Source organism: Protobothrops mucrosquamatus, unplaced genomic scaffold (assembly GCF_001527695.2).
Source record: "Protobothrops mucrosquamatus isolate PMUCROS unplaced genomic scaffold, P.Mucros_1.0 scaffold240, whole genome shotgun sequence".
Lineage (NCBI taxonomy): Eukaryota > Metazoa > Chordata > Lepidosauria > Squamata > Viperidae > Protobothrops > Protobothrops mucrosquamatus.
The window spans coordinates 130,856-158,523 of record NW_015386590.1 but is presented as its reverse complement, the minus strand read 5'-3'; the positions used below and the strand labels follow the sequence as shown (position 1 = coordinate 158,523).

The 27,668-nt window shown below is 36.1% G+C and overlaps 1 protein-coding gene across 2 annotated transcripts in view; it reads left to right on the top strand.

Moving 5' to 3' along the window:
- The window catches only part of CDH9 (cadherin 9), a 99,838-nt gene that overhangs the window by 35,867 nt on the left and 36,303 nt on the right, over positions 1–27,668 (top strand). Inside the window, exons 3-4 of one of the 2 annotated variants that reach the window (XM_015814349.1) lie at positions 18,830–18,949; positions 20,298–20,465. In XM_015814349.1, coding sequence (XP_015669835.1) covers positions 18,830–18,949; positions 20,298–20,465 — 288 coding nt within the window. The remainder of the gene's footprint in view (positions 1–18,829; positions 18,950–20,297; positions 20,466–27,668) is intronic. The other variant, XM_029283819.1, reaches the window with a different exon arrangement.

Sequence of the window (27,668 nt, the reverse complement as noted above, 5' to 3'; positions counted from 1 at the left end):
TGTCATTACTTTTTGGTCTTCCTATCCAGGGGTTTTAATTCTTCTTGAGTCCAGTCCACTATTCCAGCTGTGCATATAATAACTATCTAATGACTAGAATTGTCCAGTGTTCAATGCCTTGATGGCAAGAGTCTAATACTGTGGCATAAAATTAAATACTAAACTGTAGATGGATGGATGGATGGATGGATGGATGGATGGATGGATGGATGGATGGATGGATGGATAGTGGGAGGGAGGGAGGGATGGGTATTCTTTCACACTCTTTGATTAAGATATTTAAGATATTTCTTAAACCCCAGATAATTCTTAAGCCCAAGTGAAGTTATTTTTCAAAATCTTTCCCCTTCTACTGATTTTTTTGTTTCTTATCTTTGATGTACAGCATCAAAAGAACAAGCATTACCACAGCTGACTCATTTATACTAGAAATGTCCTTCTTCAGATTAAAATTAAGGTCTCTTCCATTCAGTTTAGACATGGATGCATGGAACAAATTAAGAAACTCAGTGATATTGTAGAAAGAAACACAAATGTATTAGATGGTATGGCATGAGAATGATTCTCTTTTTCAATGTACAGAAGCATCTTGTATGAAAGCCTTTTTTTTGCCAGGAATGAAAAAGAATAGTTCAGTTCCCCAACTAGTTAATGAAAAATTATTTTTAATGAGCCATATTTAATAAAGGCATTTTAATAAGAAATACTACAGTAACTCTCATACTTTCCTCTTTGTGGGATTTTTTTTTAGGTCAATTGATCTGCCAAGATTGTTGGTTATAATTCTTCAATATGGAAATGATAGACTAGTTGTATCACAGGAGACTATAGATTAGAAAACAGGGAGTGTTTCTAATACCACCATAATAAATTAATAGAAGAAAAAGCTCAATATAAATGAAAAGCAGGTATTCAAAAATTAGGAATTCAAAACAGGAGAGGGAGGAGCAGGAGCAGGAAGAGCAGGAGGACCAGCAGGGAGGGAGGGAAGGAAGGAAGGAAGGAAGGAAGGAAGGAAGGAAGGAAGGAAAAAGAAAGAAAGAAAGAAAGAAAGAAAGAAAGAAAGAAAGAAAGAAAGAAAGAAAAGAGCTGCATTAATACTATCAGCTACATTGATAATATCAACTCCTGCTTTGGTTCTGCTTTGGTTCTGCAGTAGTTTTCACCAAGCAATTATGAACAAAGAACGAAGAAGCATAAATGAACCTTCATATCAGTCTTATTCTTGCCAGATAGAACTTGTTCCTCTTTCATAGCATCTTCTAGATAGAACCTACAGACATTTTCAAGCACTATCTATAGAGGCAGACACTTGTAATTAACATCTGGGTCCATTGTCCAAAACTATCTTTCAATAAGCTCAATATTAAAATATTTTGCTTCATTCTTTAATTGTAAGTTGAATCTAATTTTCTCCTTTATTATGATCCTTAGTTCCCTCTAGTGTCCAATTTATTAAATCTTATGTGATTTAATTTAAAAAAAAAACATTCAAAACAAAAGCATTTCCCTTCAGGAATGATTATTTTATAATTAAAATACTTTTTAAGTTCTTAAATTTGTAGTTCTTTCCTCTTTAAAAATTGAAAGAAATTCAACCAGTGCTGTCAGACTTGTCAATCCAAAGTACTAATTTATTCACACAAACACACACACACACACACACACACACACACACAGAGAGAGAGAGAGAGAGAGAGAGAGAGAGAGAGAGAGAGAGAGAGAGAGAGAGAGAGAGAGAATATGCACACACAATACCCTTGAAAAGGGTATTATGCAAACTTAGTGCCCAACCCCTTTTTGAGCAAGATGGTTATTCCCTCATCTCCCAGAGTTCTAAATCATCTAGAGACCACTTTCTTGTGATCTCCTCATTAGGAAAAGCGGTCTGGAACACTTGTGGGTGATCTCAAGTCCTCTCCTTGAGCAGAAAGAGCCAGTCTACTCATTGGCTCTTCATTCTGTTGAGATTGTTAGCATTCTTTTTCAGAGCCATCTTTAGTCTGTTATTCCTTTCCCAAAAGTCCAAATTTATAAAATAAAATTAGATGGTACAACTAATATCCTAAAACATTGGGATAACATTTAAACAGTTAAAATAAATTGACAAATTAAATTAAAATATGTGAATACAATTTAAAAGACACAAATACAAATATCTTCACTTAAGGAAGCAGAAATAAAATACAATGGTAGAATAGAGACACCTAGTTTAGCACTTTTTTCATTATGAAAAAAATATATTTTGGAATAGTAATTGATTAGAAACTGAATGGAAGTTTCTAGGTGATATGACCCTTTCATTTTTAGGGAGACTCAGGAGAATAATTCAAATCATAGGAAGGAAGAGTTCCATTTTATATGTGTCCAGTTCTGGGCAAAAATATTTTTAAATATCTCCAAAACTGGAAGACATTTATAGAAGGGCAACATAGAATAGAAACTAAAAGGGAAATATAGTCCAGAAAGTAAATTTTCTAAGAGTTTGAATAAATTAAGAATGTTTAATATTGAAAAGAGAAAACTGAGTGAATACTATTGAACACATTTCCATATCTGAAGGATATTTCACAGAAGTAGGTCAAGCCCTATTCTCTGTTAAACCATAGTGCAGGCCATGGTTTAATAGTTTTAGTTACAAATGACAAGATCTAATTGGATAATTCCAAAGAATAAGTCTACTTCAACACTGAAATCAATTTCCAAGGAAGGAAGTGAACATCCTTCCTTGGCAGCTATTTATCAGCATTACTTTAATTTAGATACTTCCACTGATTAAGAGGTTGGTCAGATGACCTAAATGTCCTCTTTCACTCATACAGTCTAGAGTGTAAGGGAAGATCAAGTGATATGAAAATGAATATCTCTGTGTAGGACAGTTTTAAGAAAATGCATTTCCAATTTCATGTAGATCTTATAGAAATTGGTATCGAAGAAAAACTGATGCATAAAAAATTGAAACACTATAAAATGCAAGACTGAGAGATTTGAATCTTCTATATTCATGGCTGGATTTAAGGAAAGCTAAGAGTTCTACAGAACATAATTTCAGAATCATTGTCATAGCTCACTTGCCATCCTATTATATTTAGCATATAATATTGAAAATATAATATGGTATAAATGGAAAATATATTTCTTTCAAGCCATTCTCAAACTCACTCTTTTACTTTTGCCCCCAAATAAAGCAAATGCTGGAGAAGAGAAAATATTAGAACTGACTTTATTTCATCCAATTTATCTTGAAAAGTGAAATTTGGCATACATAATCAATTTCTGTTTACTGTCAGTCAAATGACTAAATTTGCAGTTGTTAAACTTGACTTTTGAATAATTCAGAATTGATCTGGTTTCTTCTGAAAAGGTCATACCTGATAGAGAATATTTTGTCCTCAATTCAGGGGTGAGCCTAGCATTAATTGTCATTTTTTACAACCTATTCTTTTTTTACCAATACTGTGTGCATAATTGGCATTCATCCTTAGCTCAGATGAATCAAGTACACAATTTATCTTAGCCTGAGCAATGTTGATATGCATGCTTATCTATTCCTGTTGGGGAACATATTGTATATGCTGTTCACTATGAACACAAGAACTCAGTAATCAATTAAACAGAGATTACAAGCAACTGGAGCAATTGTGTTTTAAGTTACTTAAGTACTGGGACCCAGGAATAGTATATAGCACTGAACACTTGGGAACTGCAAAAAAGGAGAAAAATTCAGAGTATGGGATGAACTTTACATGGCGATCTAGCACAAGAAAGGTGTGGGGAGACAGAGGACCTTTGCAATCCCATTGTCATGCTGCTTTACTAGTATTTCTCATGAAATTATTGCTCGGCATTGATGTACTTATTCTGGAGATTTTATGAAAAGTTATAGTTTCTTTTTCCATTACCACTTTAAAGTCAGCCATGCAATCATCATCACTTCTGCTGACTTTGGAATACTGAAAAGAGTTTAAAAAAGAACATGAAGAAATCTTCCTGCCCATTGAGCTATGACATTGCCTAATGTATAATACTTTCCTTTCCTTACTCTATTCCACAAATGAATAAGGAGAAGAAAGAGAAAGAGGGATTAGGAAGAGAGGGAGGAAGGAAGAAAGATAAATTATTTCCACGTCCTCTGGATTTTTAGTATATTTTGTGTTTGGTTGTACCACAAACAAGCAAACAATTAATCTGAGGAGAAAGCAGCTATGCCATTAAGTCTTAGGCGTATACTGTAATGGTTCAGGCATCAGGCTAGATGCCAGGAGACCATGAGTTCTGGTCCTACCTTAAGCATGAAAGCTGGCTGGGTGATTTTCAGACAGTGACTCTCTCTCTCAACCCAACTCAACTTACAGAGTTGTTGTTATGGGGAAAGGAGGAGGGGGAAGGACACTGTGTTGTTGCCTTGAGTTATAAAAAAATAACAAAGGTGGGGTCTCATTAAAAGAATGAATAAATAAATAATAATAGGTTTCCCATTAAAATTGTTGCACCTGGTCACTTTTCTTAGAACCTGTGACTGTGTTTGTGGATTTTACTATAGAAGCTTTGTATATGACAATAAGGGAAACATAACAGTTTGCTTGAGTTCAATATATGTGGCTTATATAAACAGATGAAGTCAAGCTGGGAAGTTTATTAACCGGGATTGTGAACTGATTAAGACTAAGTAGACTTAGCCGAAATCTATTAATAGATGTTAGTTAAGAGCAAATAAAGCAACTGGGAGAATCACTCAATTCAAGCCTTGCATAGTGTCCAGGATCACAAATCATAAAGTAAAAATTTTGCAATTTAAGTTGTGGGCAGCCAGGTCAGAAGATAAGTGACTTCAATGCTCATGGAAGTATTTAGTGCTGTGACAGCAATATCAGATTGATGCAAATGCCTCTTTACAAGATCCCTGAGAAGAAATATGCTTCCCTCACTTTGACTTAATACATATGCCTGCACACTTTCTTTTCTTTCCTTTTTTTTTAAAAGTGTCACTGCTCAATGAATCTTACAGTCTTGGTGAAACAGTGTCTCATACAAACTCAAAATTTAGTGATTTCAGCATGGAAAAATCAGACTCATATTAAGAGGAAAAAATATGAATGGGGGAATAGATGCAAATTAAGTTATTACATGTATGCTTGCGCAGGATATTGTGCAAAACTGCACTGCATATCTTCCATCTAGTGCTTTGTGTCTGATTTTGTCTGTGTCAGATTTCTCCTCCCCCCATTACTTCTTATTCAGCACCTGATGAAACTACAATTTTGTGTGAAAGTCCTGTCTTATATTTGCAATAATCTCTCCAGCACTCCACATTTTCCAGGTGTCCCTTCCATAAGAGATCAAGAGAAGACTTTATGGAGTAAATCTCTTGTAGAACGCTTTCATATTGGAAGGTGGGCAACAATGGAGGTTCAGAGTAAGAGAAACCTAGGTAGCAATTTCAACAGGATTGTTGCAAAACATTGTCAAGAGATTTTTTTTTTAAAAAAAATGAATACTAAAAATAAGATGGAAGAAAAAAATGTGCTTTTAGGGTGTAAAATTTAAAAATTATAGGGCAGATTTTGGCACCGTATTAATTCCATCATTACCATGAATTAACCTCATCAATTTAAAGTAATGTTGGAAATAGTTTACTGTCTTTTAATTATACAGGGAAAGAAGAAAACAAATTTACAAAAAACCTTAAAATGATTTCCTTTAGCTAACGTTAAAAAATTAAGAGCAAAATTTAAAAAAAATACATTAAATTTCCGCAAGAAGTCCAAACATTTTGCCATTCTGTGATTTGCAGAGAAATATTCACATCTGGAATCAAATGAACTTACTTTTAAATATTTGTGTCAGTTTTGAAAACAAAAATACTAACAGAGATATCAGATGGTCTGATATTGGTTTTATTGCAGAAAAATCTATCTTTTTGCAGTGATATGCACTTAAATATTTTAAATGTTGTTGGTGAATTCCAGAATTGTTCCTTATGTATATCTCTGTAGTAGGGCTAGAAGATAGGGAGAAAGAACTGTCCCTGCTCCAATTAACATTATACTTTGTTTAGTAATAGCAGGCTATGACGAATTGAAACTATATTTGTCTAAATTTGGTAGAGGGATGTGGGAGTGGAAGCAAGAAGTCTTCAATATTCCATACATATATTTTTATATCAAGTTTCACTTAGCATACAATAAAATGTTATCGTATACATAAGACATCAATTATGGTCACCAATATAAAAAAAATGCAAAGATATTAGAATGAAATTCTTTGAAATTAGAAAACACATAGATAATATATTTCTTCCGAAAATCACAAAATATTCTGAAATAATGCAAATTTGTTTTAGACATAAACTGAAGCAAAATCTCTCTAAATTCTGTTCTTAGAATTTCTGTTTATAAATTCAGTTTCTAAAGCAACATAAAATAAGGAACAAGTCTTAAATTAACACAGTATATATTAAGGCCAATGAGTCATCCAGGCACAAAGAGATCTATTTTACTTATGTTTAATAATTGAAATGTAATTAAACGCAGTGATCTCTCCTCTGCATAACTTTTTTCAACAACTATACTAACACACACACACACACACACAAACACACACACGTGGAACAGCACATATATGTGGAACAGCACAAAGAGCATGTTGTATTATGATCAAAGTGCTGAAATTAGAGGGGAGGTGTTCTACATTTAAAATTCCCATTCAATTAACAGGTCATTCTCTCAGCTTAGCCTATTTCGAATGCTTGTTGTTGTTAGTTGCGAAGTCGTGTCTGACCCATTGCGACCCCATGGACAACGTTCCTCCAGGCCTTCCTGTCCTCTACCATCTTCTGGAGTCCATTTAAGCTCATGCCGACTGCTTCAGTGACTCCATCCAGCCACCTCATTCTCTGTCGTCCCATTCTTCTATTGCCCTCAATCTTTCCCAGCATTAGGCTCTTCTCCAGTGAGTCCTTCCTTCTCATTAGGTGGCCAAACTATTTCAGTTTCAACTTCAGGATCTGGTCTTCTAAAGAGCAGTCAGGGTTGATCTCCTCTAGGACTGACTGATTTGATCGCCTTGCAGTCCAGGGGACTCACAGGAGTCTTCACCAGCACCATAGTTCAAAGGCCTCAATTCTTTTGCGCTCAGCCTTTCTTATGGTCCAACTTTCACAGCCATACATTGCAACTGGGAAAACCATGGCCTTGACTATACATACTTTTGTTGGCAGGGTGATGTCTCTGCTTTTTAGTATGCTGTCTAGATTTGTCATAGCTTTCCTCCCCAGGAGCAAGTGTCTTTTAATTTCTTGGCTACAGTCCCCATCTGTGGTGATCTTGGAGCCCAGGAAGATAAAATCTGTCACTACCTCCATTTCTTCCCCATCTATTTACCAGGAATTGAGAGGGCTGGATGCCATGATCTTGGTTTTCTTAATGTTGAGTTTCAAGCCAACTTTTGCACTCTCCTTCTTCACCCGCCTCAAGAGGCTCTTTAGTTCCTCTTCACTGTTGTGCCATTAGAGTAGTATCATCTGTATATATTAGGTTTCTCCTGGCAATCTTAATTCCAACTTTTGATTCATCTAGCCCTGCCTTTCCCATGATGTGATCTGCATATGAGTTAAATAGGCAGGGTGACAGAATACAGCCTTGCCGGATTCCTTTCCCAATAAGGTGGGGGTATCTCTTCACTTAGTATCTTGTATTTTGTTGGGATGGGGGCTGTCTTAAGGTTTTCCTCTGAACTTCTGTGGTTGAGAGGGGCCAAAATCTTTCTAAGTGCCACTCTAGCACCTTAATACACCTATAATACATCACCATAAAAAAGAAGCAGTTATATAAAGGAAAATATTGCAAATAATATATAGTCTCACTTTAAAAGTGTTGAAGAATATGACAGTATATGTTGGTTTATTGAAACATTTCTCATATAAATCCTGAAGCAAAGCCTTTTGGTAACTGTGTTTTGAGGAATTGTTTAATTTTGGCCAACAAATCCATGAAGAAAGCTATTATATTTAAGGTAGGATGACAAGTGTCAAGCACAGGAAATCAGAAGTCCCTGCAGTTCAAATGAATATAAAGGATTTATTGCAAGCTTATACTTTCTACAAGGAACTGAATTACTAATGGTCAAAGCAAATCGGCATTAGAGTCAATGGAATTCAAGTGGGCTGGACTTAGATCTCTTGTGGGCATGAAGAATGATGATGCATTTGACCCCTTCCTTCGGCTCAGTTTGGTCATCTCCTATATCAAGTTCCCACCACATCCCTTATGAACAGCAGGAAGGGGGGGATTTTGTCATTGCAGAATTGTCTGCAGGCATCACTACTGAGAAATGATGGACACCTCTGAAGATTGATTAGAGGAAAGCTCTGTTCTCTCCTTTGGTGCTGCAGATGTTGGTGTTTGTCAGCAGAAGCCCATTTCAGCTATCAGAATTCATTTGTGCCTCATTCTAGCCTCTCTCTGCTATAAGGAGGACAGAACTGGGAGGCCTTTTTGCTGAATATTTAATAGTGATCACTGACATTTTTTAACAGTTCAGAAATTTATATATATAGTTCTTTTCCTTAAATAACATCTTATTCATTGAAGCCCAAAGAACTGGAATTTGTATAGTATTTTGAAATGCCATCTCTGGTGTCTTCTTCCCAAAGAGAACCTAGAGTGATAATTTAACTTTCTTAGCCTAAAAAATCTGGGCTGTTGATCACTCCTTGATAAACAGGGATAATCAGGACAGATGAGATTTGTGCTCAGAGAAAATTTATCATTTTATAGCAATGGCCAACCACAGTACTATTTCTGACCATGTTAAAATTTCAAAATGACATCCAGATGCCCATTCCTGTCAATATCCTGTCAGAGCAATTTTGTTCCTTTTATGTATTTTTGGATATATTTAATTTTATTTCAAGACACTTGAGACCATACATACATATCAGGTCAGTGTTTTTGCCAGAAAAGCATACTTTAATCTATTTTATTGAAGAATTATAGAGGAATAATGCTTGTGTCACAAAGAACACTTTTGTTCATATTCAGCAATATTTGGTTGAAGATTGTTTCCAATAAAACATCAGATTCAATAAACCAAGACAGAAATACAAACACATATAATATTAACTGTGTAAGAGAGACAGCTTACAAACACTATATTATTTTTTTAAAAAAATAAAAAACTGCCTCCAGCTACCCAAATTGATCCCAAGGTTGAATAGTAAAAGGTCTAATCCTGCAGTCAAACATGTCAGTTAGATAGACACTTTCTCACTAGAGCCATTTTTATATTCTGAAATGTAGTACAGTCAGAAAAAGTATTCCTGATTATTACCTTCAGATCAAAGTGATAGCAAGTTAATAATTACCTTAAATAGCTTAGCATTCTCTATATCAGGCAGCAGTTCTCCAGAATTTTTCTTGATCCTAACTGGAGATGCTTGAGCTTGAATCCATGTCTTTGTGTATAGAGAGTATACAGTATTTTCCTTCTACTGAGCTCCAGCCTAACATATTGTAGTGGGAGTATTATACAGTCTCTCTCTCCCTCTACCAGCAAGTGATTGTGATCATTGGGAGTAAATATTTGACTTTATGGGACTTAATCAAATAAAGAACAGAATACTATACCTAAAATATTAGCTAGACATTGGGGCAGGGAAAATAAGAGCAGCTAAATGCAGTAATTTGCTGAAAGGTGAATTTACCTCTCTTAAGCATCATGTAGTACAGTGATGGGATTCAGCCGGTTCATACTGGTTCAGTAGAACTGGTAGGTAAATTTTGTTGAGTTCGGAGAACTGGCTGAATGCACACCGCTTCCAGAAGTCCGTTCTAGGCCTTGGAGACCTGGAGGAGGCCACCCAGGCCTAGAACAGCCTGCCAGAAGTAAGCGGATGCCACTTCCGGAAGTCTGTTCTAGGCCTTGGAGATCCAGGCCTGCATCTACGCAGAGAACTGGTTGTTCAGGTATTTGAATCCCACCACTGATGTATTATGGGACCATCTGCCCAATACAGGAATCCATTATTACAGCATTACCAATAGATGGGCATATCCAGCAAATGAGAGCCCTACTATTTCCCATTGTTGGCAATCTGTCCCATTGTTGAGCAATCTGTCCCATTGTCCCAATCTGTCCCATTGTTGAGCAGTTCTTTCATTAGGGATTTTTTCAAATATCCAGCCAAAATCTATTCTTTGTCTGTTTAACCTATTTTTTCTTATCTTGTCTTCTGGAGCAATTCTGAATAATTCTGCACGGTCCTCCATAAGATCTGTCTTCATGTTCCTTCTCCATTTTGAATAACCTACTTATTTATTGCATAGTTATTTCATTTGATTAGGAAACCACTTGACTCCAATCAAATCTGGACAGCTCACCACATAAAACATAAACAAGAATATACAGTCAGGTAAAACATTGAATAACTTGCTTCCAACTATTTCACATAGATTTGGACATGATCCATTTTGTCAACAGTTTTCCAAAAATGCATGCTTAGAATAGGACTTGATATTTTAGCCAATGCAGAAGAGAGATGAATAATGACTTCTCCTGACCTTGATACTCTACTGATACATCTTAGAACTGTATTTGCTTGTTTTGCAGTTGTATAGTACTGCAAGCTCATATTTAGGCACTAAGGCACCAAAATACTTTTTACATATGCTGTTACCCAAAATGGTCTCTCCTATGCTATAATCAATACCTTTGATTTTTTTTTCTACCCAAATATTAGACTTTGTACATCCTATTGGTTTCTGCCCAAAATCAGCTTTACATTACTAATCTAATGTGCAGGTCAAGATGTAACTTGTTACAGTATATTAATTACCAGCATTATTGAAAAGTATGAGAAATTAAACAGATTTTAGTAGACACTACAGTTCTATGTAATAGTCTTTCTGAGAAACACATATAACTAGAACTACCACTGGCCATTAAACTGTAAATAGAAAAGATGATTCAATAACAGATCTACGGTACATGCCAAACAGAAAACAATAGCATGAATTTTGTGTCTACCAATAAACATAATAACAGCAGCATCAACAGTCTTTAACACCTCTTGCAGTCATAAGTCTCTACTAAATATTAAGACAAATCTCATCTTCTGAAAGTTAACTTTAGGGTTTGGTTAGCGATAGAGACATCTTAAGTACAAGATATACTAGCATAAAATATATAATAAGGATAAGCTTGGCATATTCTGTGCATCAGACTTCGGGATTTTTCTTTGAACTGACAATTCTTTTTAACTTTCACCTACTAGGGCCATAAAATATCAAACTATAGCTGCAAACAGATGCTTCCTCAATGACTGGCATGTTAAATTAATAAATATTTTCTTTCAATTTGGAAATAATACCTCAATTTGACTGTTGCCATGACTATTTGCCACCACCATAGAAATGCTTTATCAACAGAAGGGCAGGAGTCTCCTGTGCTGACAAATTCACTTCACAATAAGTGCATTGTGGAGTAATAATAGTAGCTTGTTTTAGTCATGCCACCATGTCAGTTCCAATTTTAAAAATTAGGCTCTAGTATATAGAAAAGACAAAACATTAGATTGCAAACATTTCTGCCTATTTGTGGCTGTATATGTCTGAGGGTAACTTTAACAGAATAACAGAATTGGAAGGGACCTTGGAGGTTTTCTAATCCAGAGCTTTTCAGCCTTTTCACAGACTGTACCACTTTTAGGACGTGACAATATTCGAGTACCACCAGTGCTTAGCAAGGTGCCAAAAACTTGATGACTAAAAAAAATGGGGGGGATTTTGGGTTTTACTGATTAGATTGATTTGTTGTTATAGAAATGGCTAGTTTATACTATTATGGAAAAGTAAAAAGATGAGGTTCGATGTTAATGTTTCATTCTATAGCAACAGAGGAAGTGGGAAATTAGTGCCTTTTCTTTTCCCTTCTCCCTCTCACTTTTCTTTCCCTTTTTCCTCCCCACTGTGTCCTACTATTTGCTTTTGTAGTTTTGTATTTTATTCTATAATCTAATAAAATGTTACAAACAGTAAAAAAAAATGGAAAATGTTCCAGTTTTACTCCTCCTTTTATATCCTCTCTTCTCTCCCCTCCTCCTCCTTCTTTTATATCTTCTCCCCTTTCCTACCTCCTCCTTTTATATCCTCTCTTCTCTCCCACATCCTCCTCCTCTTCTCTTCTGGGTGCGCTGGAAGCGCCAATCAGCAGTAGCCATGCATGCTGATCCTGGGCTCTCAGCAGAGCCCCAGCAACACCTCTGCCCCAGCTGAATCTCTGCCTGAAGACTGTGTGCGGCTGCCTGCCACCCTCCAGGCTACCGGAAGCACCAATCAGCTGTAGTCGTGCACTGTCAGCAGAGCCCCAGCAACACCACAGCTCCAGCTGACTCTCCCACAGGCCTCTTTGGCACTGACACTGCCTTCTTTTTTGTGGCAGCCCCTTACATATTGGAACACTGCTATCATATCACCTCTAGTCCATTTTTTTTCCTTGCCTAAATGTAAAATCTTATTCTCTCTACATTGAATTTCATTTTGTTAGATAAAGTCCAGGGTTCAAGTCTGTTAAGATCCTTCTGTGTCTTGAGCCTTCTGGAGTATTGGCTGTTCCTGCCAACATGGTGTTGTCTACAGATTTGATGAGTTCCCCTTTTATCCCTTAGTCCAAATAATTGATGAAGATATTGAAGACTACTGGGCCTATGACAGAGCCTTGGGGTAGCCCACTGCATTCTTCCCTCCATGTAGATGTAGCCATTTTCCAGGCATCTGATGCTCCAGGATCTTTGAAAGATATGGTTACTGTTTCTGAGAGCACGTCTGCCAATTCCTTCAGAAACGTGAGGTGTAATCCATCTGGTCCTAGTGATTTGAACTTGTCTAGAGTGGATAGGTGTTCTCTTATTTTGACTTGCATTCATAATATATATATTACAGTATTTTTTTATAGGTTGAACTGTTTTTTTGTGCAAAAAAATGTGTTAAGCAGTTCTGCTTTCTCTCTGCTGCTTGTCACCTTCTTGCCATTTTCTTCCATTAATGGACTGATCATTTCCTTTTTTTTCTTGTTTTTTACATGTTGAAAGAAGCTTTTTTTCCCCTTTGTTATCTTTAATTTTTGTGGCAAGCCTTAGTTCATTTTGGGCCTTAGCTTTCCTGATGTCATCTTTGCAGGTTCAGGATATTTGCATTATTTATGTACCCCTCTTTCCACTTTTTATACTTGTCCTTTTTGTCTTTCAGGTTATCAGACAGTTCTTTGTGTAGCTGTGCTGGTTTCTTTTAAGATCTCTTATTTGTCTTCTTTATTGGACTTATGCTAGAATGGGCTTTTATAATCTTACTTTTCAAAGTTTCCCAAGCTTCTTAGGTTGTTTTCTCCCTGAGGATTCTCATCCATGGAATCCTTTTCAATCAGCTCTCTTGAAGTCCAAGACTCTAGTTTGACTTTGTTCTTTGTTACAAGCTCAGAATAAGTAATGATCATTATAGGTAAAATTGTCAAAAGAGAGAAACAATTCAGAACTGCAGTTACTTCTCTAAAATCAACAAGTACATCCTGGAAAGGTAAAAGGAAGATGGCTATATTAAGGCTTAAATTAAATATGCTGTCATTTGTGTCACAGTCACTCAATATGTTTTGGCCTTACTATCCTATTTGTACTAAAATAGAATTTTAAATAAGTGGAATTGCTAGTGTAAATTAATTGGAACACCATTCCTATACCATTCTGTTTGGGGAATATAAATCTGGAAGGATATGATGGAGGTTAACAGCATTATGAAATTTGGTGAGGGAAAGAAATGTTTCTTTCTCTTATAATATCCTCTGGAAGTTGCAGTAATTTTTCATTGACAACATGTAGAAAAGACCTTGCACTCCATCTTGAAATAACCTCACCAAGATGAGAAAATTAGAGTAGTCCACCTCATAGTCTGCCTAGGGAGCTTTCCATCCAAAGGAATTATCTTTAATCTCCTCAGGGAGAGATGAAATCTGCTCACAGAAAACTAAGAAGAAATTTACAGCATAGTTGTAAGGGGGGCAGGAGTGTATATCTCCACAACCCAAAATGAAAAAAAAAACACCACCTGCTAAAAACTCTGTTTTGTAACCCAGGTATTTACTTTATAATTTTTAAAATTGTATTATAGACAAATTTTCATGACAGTATGTTCATACTGAAAGGAAAAGTGGCACTGGCATAAATAAATAACAACACTATTGTAATTTTCACTGTTAATACAAGGCCACAGAGGGGCTTGAAGATTTTTTTGGGCCCAAACTCAGTCATGGAATTCAAACCATGGTAAAGGCCAGTCTACTTAAATAGTCTTTTTGTATCCACTCTAAATCCAACTCAAGTGCAAAATTGTTATGTTGATTTTAACATTTTTTAAAAAATAAGAAAACAAATTCAAAATAAAACCTGATGTCTAAGGAGCATAAAAAATCTCTACTGTTATATTTTATTCTTTTGGAAAGCATGTTAAATTGATCTCCACCACTGGTTGAATCTTGAGCAGCTATCATCACAGGTCATATACATTTGAGCTTATTATTTTAAGTAAATGAGAAATGGTATTACATGATAACCTTATCATTTGACTTTATCATTACCATCATCATAAACCAATAATGGAAAAGGAGCATGTGATATGAAATTTGTGCTTGAAGTTTGTTGACATTACATTAAATCACAATCCCAACTATAAAAGTGGCTGGAATGAAAATATAACTTTAAAACAACTAGCATTGGAATTAAAACAGGAACAATTATTGTAACTTTGATGTTCAAAGAGTGATAGTCAGAGAGAGATTTTTTTTAAAAAAAAATAGAGATTGTGGTATAGTCATTGTTGACACCTGGAACTGCAGTTTTCTTGGGAAGATTTCAAAATAGTTTGTTATTGTCTCCTTGCTTCTTACACCAACTTGTATATAAAATTACCAGTGCTTGAAACTAAAAGAAATGTCAGACTTCCAGTTTGCCATCGCGGCTGCTGCGGCCGCTGGAAGGCAAGCTCCGTCTTTCACATTCGGTTTCGCTCCGCTGGGGGACCCTGGAAAGGGTCGAGAGTTGCCCTGTAGGGGCAACAAGCAAGGAGAGGACCCCCGCTTGATCGCGGGAGGGCGGTATGGATAAGCTAAAAATTATTGATAAATGTAATAAACATAATTTTACTTAGTTGATATAATAAGAACTGTATTAGCTTAAATATGAGACAGTAGATATTAAGGGGAAAAAGAGAAGAAATATTTGATGTTGAAATAGGGGAAATTTTGGTCATTAAATTTAAGACATTTGGAAATTAGTTGAAAATGAGGATGTTATACTGTATTATTAACTAGATGATGTAGGATGGTGGGAAATAGAATATACTCAAATAGATAAGATGTGTATCTTGAATATTAGACTTTGTTATGAATTGTGATAAAGGAAACTTTGGTTACCTAAAACTTGGAAATTATAAATATCAAATGTTAAATTTAAATATTGATGGGAAACTAAAAATTGGGAAAAACTAACAACAGGACATTGATTGTCTATAAAGATTGAATGTTAAAGCAACTAGGATATGTATAAGCTAAAAATTTATTAATAAATGTAACAATGCTATTTTTACTTAATTGATATAATAAGAACTGTATTAGTTCAAATATGAGACAGTAATATTAAGAGAAAAAGAGAGGAAATATTTAATGTGGTAGCTTGAGATTTGTACTAAAGATTTTTTTATGTTATTGAATTATCGATTAACCCAGCCACCACATAGCTTTTTAAATACTTAAATGTAAAATTAGAAAATTAATAAAATATTACAAAAAAAAAGAAATGTCTATGTGGACTTGTCTGATTGGTTTTTGATTGAGTGAGTTGTCAATATTATTTGTGGATAGATACCATCATGCACTGCTGAATAATGTTATATTTACATGCACACAATTGCTATTTAATAGGTATTGTGTTATGGGATAGCTTGCATGTGTGATTGGGCTATTAAAAATCTAGTATTACTGAGACTTCCATACCCCTTCAAATAAATTGTTTTTCAGTGCAGACTATCCACACTTAAAAGTGTCAGTCACTAAATATGTAATAAATGTAGGTAGAAAAATTAAGAGGGTTAATGAGTTCAAATAATTAATCATCATTATGTTTTACTCCAGGTTTTGAGAAACCCTTGAAAAATACTTGTATATTTCTTTATACTTCACAACCTTTATTTATTATTTACAACTATCCCTAGCATATATATTTTTGCATGTACAGTAGTAATCTCCTAATGTACCATCTATGTTTTTCAAGTAAATTGGTCCAATTTATAATAATTTCCTCCAGATCCTTGTTGTTTTGTATAATTGCCTTTGATGGTTTCAGTTTTAATAATAATAATAATGATAAAGTTGGAAGGTACCTTGGAGGTCATCTAGTCCAACCCCCTGCTCAGGCAGGAAACCCTATACCATTTCGGACAATGGCTGTCCAGTTTCTTCTTAAAAACTTCCAGTGTTGGCGCGTTTACCGCTTCTGGAGGCAGGTTGTTCCACTGGTTAATTGTTCTAACTGTCAGGAAGTTTCTCCTTAGTTCTAGGTTGCTTCTCTCTTTGGTTAGTTTCAACCCATTGCTTCTTGTCCCAGATGCAATCTTTTTCTATACTGTAAACATCCCTAATATATGCTTCTTTGTTCAACCATAAACATCCATATTCAGATGCAAGATGCAATAAGAATATTCTTACAAAAACCTGAAGTGGTACCCTTTGGCTTAAAAGAATGAGTAACCCCGTAATGTGTACTATCAATTTCAGAATCATCATTTCATACTCTAATTACTCAAGCCATAGAACCATCAGTAAGAATCACACTTTAAATAAATTCAGGTGTTTGCTAAATACTGTATGATATTGGGATTTGTCTGAACATCATTTTTTCCTACACTAAAATATTACTAATGTTCTCATAAGAAAATGATAATAGTTCACATTAAATACATTCAGGGATCCATTTTGTTGACATGGGGGGGGGGGAAGACTTCCCCAGGCCATTTCAGATAAGTTTAATTGCATATCTAAACTCATTTGGGATCCTCCACTTTAGGTCAGTGGTTTTTTTTTTTTTTTTTCCTGAAGCTAAAACTCAATTATGCCATTCTCTCTCAAGGGAGTTTAAAGTAGCTTCATCCATAATGATATTTAGGCAAGCAGCAAAAAGCATTTCTTTGCTTCACTTGGCTTTGAATGACTTTTAATATAAGATTGGTTTAAGTCCTGTTGTTTTTATTAGTTGCTTCTATTAATGTTTAATTGGCTTTTACATTGTTCTTGTGGAATACAAAATAACTTCCACTTGTACTTTTTCATTCCATCTCTAGGTGCTAATGGTGGCTGATATACAAAAAAGAAAAGAAATAATGTAAATGGTTAAAACGTTACTAAATATTTATACATAACAATTAAACTATTGTTCAAATAATTCAAAAGGCAATATTGACTACTTTCCTGAAAGTGCAGACAGTCATGACTAAGCACATATTTCATCTCAGGAGTGATGGCCCATGAATTTCTTCTATGTGTCCAATAAATAGGAGTGTATAATTATCAGCATCTTTAAAAGTCTTTAAGTTTACTGCCTGAAAACATTTGCTATATACTTGCCACTTCTATTGCAATCTCTTCTGGGTAGTTATAGATATCACCAGTGCTTTTTTTGTAAAAAAAAAAAAAAAAAAGGTGCCGGAACTCACACGTCATATAACCCGCCTTGCCTACCCTACAAGGTTCCATCCAAAAAAGATGCCGGAACTTCGTTCTGGGCGTTCTATGACAAAAAAAGCCCTGGATATCACACTACGTATCTATAATAAGCCATGGTAGTACAGTGGTTCGAATGCAGTAATGCAGACTAATTCTGCCGACTGCCATCAGTTCAATTCTCACCAGCTCAAAGTTGACTCAGCCTTCCATCCTTCCGAGATCAGTAAAATGAGGCCCCAGATTGTCGGGGGTAATATGCTGACTCTGTAAACCGCTTAGAGAGGGCTGTAAACCACTGTGAAGCGGTATATAAGTCTAAGTGCTATTGCTATCTACAACCTTTAAACTATCTTGCTCTTTTCAGCTATGAGGAAATGTTCTCCATTGTTGAAATAAAGATCTGCCAATTTGCTTCATGTGAAATTGGGAGAATTATTCTAGCTTATACTTATTACCTTACATAGCAAGGTTTCTTAGGCTATAAACAAGTTGAGTACAGAACTTTCTTAAGGGCATGTAGTGGTTTGAAAATGTCTTTCCAAACACATGTGTAAATAAACTCACTTTTTAAAAACAAACAATGTCATAGCTAATGCCCACTGCCGGTTTTGTTGTCCTGATTTCCATAAATGATTAAGTGTTATGTACCCAAGTGGTTTTAAAGAGATTGTTGCAAACATATTGCAGCATATGTCTTTAATTAGCCACACTTCTTAAAAAATAGATACTTAAAGCAGCCACTTAATATTGAAGGAAAACAGCTGCAATTAGAACTTAGTCTTCAGTCCAGAACTTGGACTTAAGTCAGACAGAGTATCAACTGTATCAACTCCTTCCAAATTATTTTTTGTGTTACAACATGCTATAATTGCTATTGGGTTCTCAGATGGATTAGAACACACTCTGAATCAAAACCATCTATCTGGCAAAGAGAGAGAGAGTGAATGAATGAGAGAGATGGGACCCATTTACTTATTTATGTTAATGTATAAATAATGTCATTCCTACAATGGCTTTCTATCAGTACAGCTTTTTTCCTTTAATTTCATTTTTTTATCTCGTTATTTAGGCACTTCTGTCATTCAAGTAATAGCGACTGATGCTGATGATTCTAATTATGGTAACAGTGCCAAAATTGTATATAGCATCCTCCAGGGTCAGCCATATTTCTCAGTGGATCCAGAAACAGGTTAGAATATCCATTGACTTCCTCTATTATGTGAGCTTTGCATTGTTCCAATGATGTATAGGAACTGACAGCTTTAATGAGTTTTTCAAACTTTTGCACCTTTTGTTTTGAATGACTTATACATGCTTCTTCAGCTGGAATGTTCACTGTTAATTTCAAGATATGGAGTGGAATATTGTTAGGCAAAAATGGTTAATGTCTCTTCTTAGCTTGGGGATGGAGGTAAGCAAACTGAAAATTTTCTCGTGGTGTTTTTTTCTGGAACAATAGTTTGTCAACTTTGAGACTTCAGCAGATGCCAGCCTTATCAGCCTGTTAAATTGGCTGTGGAAATCATCTCTTAGATAAGCCAAACTGAAAACCTTCCATGATCTACAGGAGGAGTTGATTCATCAACCTGGTCCTCTGGCATAATTTGCAAATTGTTTACATGAGCATGGTGAATACAAAGCCACAGCTGCTGGATATATTAAGTTGCAGGAGTTGCAGGATATTTTGGAATAGCTAATGTGCCACAGCTCTTCACATCCACCCCCCATATCTCAGTTCTGAGTCAATTCATTTAAAATCATAAAACTGCTTTATATATAATGATGTGTTTTTTTGTGTGGGGGGAGTAAGAGAAGTTTCAGTAATAGCAAAGGTGATAGTGAATTTGTGCAATGCTCAGTCAGCATAAAAAGAATGAAAAAGATAATGGGGAGAAATGTAGAACTAGGTGGATAAACATGTTTCTTTCCTTATTGTCTCAAGTCCCATGTTTTATTTTCATCCTGTGTATTAACAATGATTTAGGAAGGACTTGCACACATGCAACAAGGACAATAATACGATAAGTTGAGAGTTGATAAGTTGGATTGTGCCATTACAGTTTGCAAATGGTTATTGCCACATTTCCTCTCCTCTATGTAATATATGATACATCAGAATAAGTCTTTTTTCTCATGTGATAGCTTAATGTTTACATGCAGGATTGATTTAGAAAGTGCTTTTATATATTGAAATGATAACAACTGCTTCATATATAGATCTGGGATCTTGGACAGGATTGTAAATGGCTACCTACAGTATTATGTCCTGAAAGATTTGCTTTAAAATCTCTCCCTCCCTCCCCCTCTTTCTCTGTCACACACAAGCACACATTTTATTCTAACATATGTAGCCATTTTAGCCTGTTTTCTGTTTTGTTAGAAATATAATTACATTGATTTTAATGCCAGGCTAAAAAATACTGTGAAATAGGACTCCCCTGTTTTTTCACCTCACTATAACATTAAACTGGACAAACCCACTTGAATATTGTTTTTTATATTTTCTTTTGCCTCTATTTTCTATTTCTCCCCACAAGGTATAATCAAGACTGCTTTGCCAGATATGAGCAGAGAAAATCGAGAACAGTACCAAGTGGTCATCCAGGCAAAAGATATGGGAGGCCAGATGGGCGGATTATCAGGAACCACCATGGTGAACATCACCCTCACTGATGTCAATGACAATCCACCTCGATTCCCTCAGAGTATGACATATTTAATAATTCTGTTATCTTCAAAAAAAAGTCATTATATTCATTCACCATCTGTGACAGTAATGCAAGTGAATTGATATTGCAACTATTTAAAGTCATACCAGAATTGATATCTGTATATTTCTAAACTAAACTAAAACTTTCAGATTGTGGTATTTTAGTCATATGAGACTGAACCACTTGAAGTGTTAAAAATACACTAATATTTTCTACTTGGTAGTGTAGAGAGTGCTATAAAATAGAGATGGGTTCTAAGCATCACTTGGTTATGTCTGGTTTGAAATTTCCTCTATTTGTGGCAGACCTATATTGAAATGGAAAGGGATCGTTCCTATTTTCTTAGGTACCAAAAAGTCCTTATATAACTTTGATTGATGTTTTAAATATCTTCCAACCTATTTTATACCTCAAGGGCCCCAATTAATTAGGCAGTTTCATGAATTAATCAAGCAGAATGGCTGTTAGAAGTGATGATGTGAGAAAATCTTCTCCACTTTAAAAAAAAATAAAATAAAATCAGGGATAACAGTGTATCTGAAACTGCCACTCATAAAAGCTAGAAAATCTACCCAGTGTGGTCAACCAACACAACTAACCTTTCCAAGAATTATCATTTTTTTCTAGTCCATCATCCACTCTTATCACATGTTCAATGTAAATAATTTCATGTGCTAAACAAAACTAAACACAGGCAATCAACTAATCATATTATCATATACTCTGCCAGAAAACAGTAGGGCCATGAATGTGCTGCCCTTTGCTCTTTGCTGCATCAAATAAACTAGTAGGAATCATTATGAATGATGGAATCTATCACTCATATTCCACAGGTTTCAATAACAATAGACTATAGGTAATCCTTGATTTATGAACAAAACTGAACCCAGAATTATGGTTGTAAGTCATAGTAATTGTTATGTCAGGTGCCTATATCTAGTTTTCCTCATTGAGAACAGTATGTGGCAGGATAGGGAAGCCCCAGGAGGCCTGGCACAGGCCCACTCTGCAGCACCTCCCCAGCTCATATCTGGCTAACAGGACCTTCCCCACTCCCTAAAACACTCCTCACCTAGTTTCCCATTCCATTGGGTCTCACACACTCGGGCTTCTCCCCCCCCCCCCATCATGTCTCACTTCACTGATCTTTACTTAATATCACCTTTCTCAAGGCGAAGCATCCAATGCACTGCTCAGCCTTCTTCCATGTGGTAGCGTACCAGAAGCAGGCACGATTTTGGAAACAGGCATAATTCTCATGATCTGAGAATTGTGGTCACTCCTCAAATGGTGCCTATTCCAGGCACCTAGAAAACACTTGTGTAGGAGGGCCACACAGCAGATTGGCTAATTGTCTTTCTGAAAAAGAAGCAGCCAAAGTGGCAGATAGGCTTCCCATAGAGAAACTGTGTGGTGCCATCTCAGAAGCAGTCACCATTTGGGGAATGGCCATAATTCTCAGATCACAAGAAAGGAAATGCTTAGAGCACTTTCAATGTATAACTAAAGCATATGTGATTGAATAAGGGTAATTGCTTAGGTTCAAGCCTGTCACAATGTGGCAGTAAGAGAGGCAAAAAGGCAATATTTTTTCAACCTTATCACATCCTTTGAGTGTCAACCAGTAGTCCTTTATAAGGTCTCCCATAATCAGTTGAGGAAGGATGGGCTAGAAGAACATTTATTTGCAATGTTTCTGGAAAATAAAATCAATAATTTGGAATTAGATGACAGCTGGACAATCCAGGGGGGTGACTGAGGCTGGGATGGGGCAGCTCACCATGGCCAACTCACCACAAGACAACTCATCACTTTGGAACAATTCAACAGATACAAAAATTAAAATAATTTTGATGGAACCATGTCCAATAATAATAAAATGAAGAAAGTCAATCCAGAAATATAAGAGTTACAATAATTTTGACAAAAACATGGTCACCAATACTAAAAGTACCTGAATGAAACAATTAATAAAGTGTTGAATTGTCTTGCAGAGAGTTGTCCTAGACCAGTGATGGCGAACCTTTTAGAGACCGAGTGCCCAAACCGCAACCCAAAACCCAGTTATTTATTGCAAAGTGCCAGGGCCGCATCAGCATTGTGGTGCCCTCAGGGGGAGCAGGGGGTGTGGTGCACTGGGTGGGAGGGGCTGCGGTGGTGACGGCAGACTGAGTGGGTGTGGCCAGGTTGGACATGGCCACCTTAATGTTGCTTGTGGGGGGATGCCTGTGGGGGCTGGGCAGGATTGGGGGAGATCCAGGGGGTCTCTGGTGGGTGGGACAGTGGGCAGGAGGCTTGTCCTGTGGGGTGAGGCAGGGGGTAGGGTGGGAGTGCCATTGCTGTGGGGCAAGGCGAGGCAGGGGCGGCTGCTGCCTGACACCATCAGCCCACACACACAGAGGCCAGCGAGCACATGGGGGCATGTTCTACTACCTCTACTCGAGCTTGCTAGCCAGCTGCTTCGCCTCTTTTGTGCTGGGTGGGGCTGCCACTCCGGGTGCCAGCGGTAACCTAATGGACGTGTGCAAGCTGGAGGCAGCGGCAGGTGTGCCCAAAGAGAGGGTTCTGAGTGCCGCCTCTGGCACGCATGCCATAGGTTTGCCATCACTGTCCTAGACCCATCCGAAGCTACTTGTATAACTTGCAAGATTATCTGGGATGAGTTTGAGAAAGTGGATAGGGTACTCCATGAATCAGGTAGGTTAGCACCCTCTCATTCCTGGTGCAGGAAAACTTCCATAGAACTGGCAGGTGGTTGCATAAATACATCTTTGATGAAGATAGAGACCCTACCAGAAAGAGCATATCAGAGACAGTAGCATGCCCTCTCCTCAAGAAGCTACCACTCAACCCAACTTAGAGAAATAGCCAGTCTCCACCTTATCTTTCTGGGGATATTGTTAATAAGATAATAGCTTCTTAAGACAGCCCTAAATGAAATGGATTATCTTGAACCTTTTCAGTCAGAATTCAAGCTTGGGTATAATACCAAGGTTCCATGGATCAATCTTCTCGGTAACCTGGGCCATTACCTGCCCACTCCTCTTCTCAACTTGCCTTAGATACAGTCAGTCATGGTATCTGGAATTTGGGGTACTATATTTCACTATTTTTCCTTTAAAGACCTTCTCCTAGTTGATGAGGAAGGTCAAGAAATCAGGCGTCTGTTGCCATGAAACTTTATACTCTCATCATTCTTATTTAACATCTGTGTGAAACTACTGTGAGAGATCCACTGACAGCACAGACTGTTATGATCACTTTGGTGAGGTTTACCTTGACCAAGACCAAACAGAAGGTGCAGTTGAGCTTCTTTTCCAGTACCTGGAAGGCTTGAAGAGGGAGGAGGAACAGTCACGCTCAATCCCTGAAAGAGACAGCGGTTCAAAATTTGGACACCTTCTATTACTAATATAAGGGCACTGGGAAATGTTTTTATTTCTTGATTTTTATTGTTGTAATGCCGAAGTTAAACACATTTGGCTTCAACAGTTCCTTGTGAATTGTTACAATTGGAAGGGTAGTACTTCAATGTAATCTATTTTCTGGACAACTGAGCAAGTGCTATGAATTCCTGCATTGATTCATTATTGTTTTCCATCTAATTTTCTTCTTTTTTAAAAAAAAAAATCAAGAATGTTGGTTCCCTATATGTTTACAGAACAGAGAGTTTTCCATAGAAAACATTGTTGGGAAAGCCAACATTTTTTGTAGTTACTTTTAAAATAATGGTTTTCATAATAATATGCATCTTTCTCAGTTCCAAGATACCATAGCCTTGTGAAGCATAATAAGAGGTTATATTGCTTCATGTATAAGTTCCTGTACCTAGAAACAAGGTCAAAATTACTGTAGTTGAGCTATAAGACAGGCTGCATAGCAATGAGATTGCGAAATGCCACCTACAGCAGAACATTCTGTCCACTAATTCTAGTCTGAGTTCATTTTTTATAACACTTGTGTAATGTGTGTATTGATTTTCATTCATCACTTGGGTGAGAGGTCTACTTAAGATGCAGGGATGTGATAGGTAACCAATCAAACAAGCTGCTGAACTCAGAGTAAGGTGATATGCTATAAAATGTATGCTCCTTGGTGGCAATTTCATAATGAGAATGAAAGCATCATAATGGAAGAAGAATCTTTGGTAATGATTTTTCAGCTCTTATTATTTCCTGTAGAACTTATGTGGACAAAAACACGTAGGGCATATAGTAAACCTTCTTCAAAATGAGTTATTTTAATTACCATTTGCTGTAATGTATTTGCAATTCATTCAAAAATAAATAAAGGAAGTGTATACTGTAATATTAACACAATATTAAGAAAAATTGAATCACATCACTTAGGGCTACCATATATGGGCTGCAAAAAGTCAAGAGGACTACTAAATGGGATGAAAGAGAAAAAGAAAATGATTATTGCCTCCTTATGGCTATCTGGACTTTTGCAGCCCAGATAAACTTGCCTTAACTAATTTTTCATGTATTAAATGGCATGAGGTATTTCTGCAGTCAACTAAGGCCAATAATTCTTAAGATTCCATATCTAATATCACATCAATCTATCAAAAAGAATTGTGGTGGGTTTTTTTGTTTTTTTTTTTGAGGAAGAACATAACTTAATTTCACACTGCCGTGAATCAGAACTACTACATGAAGGGTCAGATCACTATAATGTAGTTGAACAGCATGCCAAATTTCAGTTTTTAGCTGTTTTGAGATACAAAATTCATGACCACTGCCAGTTTATATTATTGCACTGCCTATATATGTGTGTGTGCATTTCTCTGTGTACACAAATTGAGGATAAAAAGAGTGATGGATAAGGAATTAAATAATAGCATGTACAAACATATAAAACTGTATTTGAATCAATAAATCAGATTCATTCAATTAGTAAAATCAATTTTTATTTTAATCTTGATTTAATAATTCTCTCTCTCTCTCTCTCTCTCTCTCTCTCTCTCTCTCTCTCTCTCTCTCTCTTTCTCATGTGTATGTGCATATGGTCAAAAATATACCAATTTGCTAAACCAATTAAAAGACTTGGAAAAAAAAGCACATTTGGTTCAGTTAAAAGACATTTGATATTTGATTCAACATATGAAGCTGATTTGGCAATTCAATCCAAGAATACCTATCCATGATTGGATTTAAATATACTGTATATTTTCAGGCAGTTCAATCAAATCATTTTCAAATTGAACCTTTGAATCCATTATTTGTATGGCTTTATTAAACATAGCTTCCTTCTGCTACTTCTTGTTTTATATTAGCTTTCCCCAAAAGACTGATTGCTCAATTAAACAAGCCTATGCTGCAGTGCATAATATTCTGCTCATCTCTTAACCAATAAAATACCGTAGGGAAAAAAATAGAGCAGAAAAAAATGTTTAGTATCATTCTTCCTGAATATTTCACCTAGGTGGGAGTCATATTTTTTTTCCTTGAAAGCGTATTATGTCATTTTACATTAACAGTGAGTCTCAGGTTGCCGAAGTAAGTTATATTCCAAGCTTTTCAGTTTATGCAAAAACAACATAATGTGGCAGTGCATATTGATCTGACAATTAAAGTGTCATCCTTGCCACTTAACCCTTGCTTATTGACTGATTACTGTATCAATATACCTGTGACTGACTAAGCAATGTGGGAGCACAATTAATAAATGCATCATGATTTGGCAAGTCCTTTTCTCTCTTTCTTCAAGTCTTGCCTGCCTATTGGCTAGTTATGATCCTGGATTTTCTGGGCTCCCTGCCTCAGTTTGGATTGGAGCCATTTTGAAAATGTTTCTATTCCCTAGTCATCCTATTTGTACAGGTATGACATTTCAGAATTGGATACACACACATACTTCTCCCAAAACTAAATCGTTCACCAACAGAGACCTGGTCAGTGATTATTTTAGATTCTGGACATTGCTGACCTTGAAATACCAGTCAGAATGTTAATGACAGATAACAGACTATCAGGAATGACAGAATTTATTTTCCATACAATGGGAAAATACGTTATCTGGAGAGGATTATCATGCAGTTCCTGGTATATACAGTATATCCAGGCTCCTGCCATATAATCTTTTGCCAGTGAGTTTCAATGTTATGAAGCTAAATGGTCTGATTCCATAAGTCAAAATTTTATGTGTCTACAGTATTAGTCTCAAAATCTTCTTATTTCAGCAATACAAGATACCTAAAATGAGCCAATCAGTGCCACCAAGTCTCTCCCCCCCCATATTTATTCCCATCTGGAAGCAGATGAAATATGGGAGCTCCCCACCCCTTACTCACGTATAAACCACTTCAGATATTGCACTAAGAACTTCAAGAACCTTTTTGGTGGGCTATAGTTAACCTTCCTATGATTTTTGACCAGTATACCTGCAAAGTTAACTTGGAAAATAAGTCAGGCACATTTTCATCATGGTTTTTTCTCTCCATTTATATCCAATATTTTAAATGCTGAAAGAATTTTTGCTCAGCAGTTAAAATATTTTGTATGTATGGAGGGGAAATGATAAAAAATAATCTATTTTATCTAATGCCTTATTTTTAAGAGCATTAGAACAAGTTTAACTTAAAATACAAATAGATATAGAAGAGAATCAGCAAAAACTTCAGTTCAACAATATGAATATCTGCTTGCTTTTTTCTCTTAAAACATTTTTGTTCAGTCTATCCAAGGGAATAAGTACCAAAGAGAACAAACATGCTAAATTATAATATACCACACCAGAGCCTAATAACCATGATTTCTACTTTATTATATTACGATAGCTTATATGGATGTGTATATAGCTCATATGGATATGTATATAGCAAACAAATGGCTGGGATTTAAGTATACTGAGTCACAGTATACGTAATGATGATTTATTGAATAAGGTCAATTGGCTGGAATTGCACCACATGCTAAACTATAAAGCACAATACAGAAACCACAATGTCTGGCTCAATCCAAAATACTAAGCCTACGCCAAACAAATTTCCTTATTGTTTTTTTTTTTCAATATAAAATTTTATTGTTTTCATCATAAAAAAAAAGAAATACATCACAGATATTACACAATGTTATATCCCATCCCCCCACCCCCCGGACTTCCCAAACCAAACCTAGGCTAATATTCAAATACAAGTAAACAAATATTAATATCTCTAACTCCAAACTCTAAACTTAAACAATCCATCTCCTC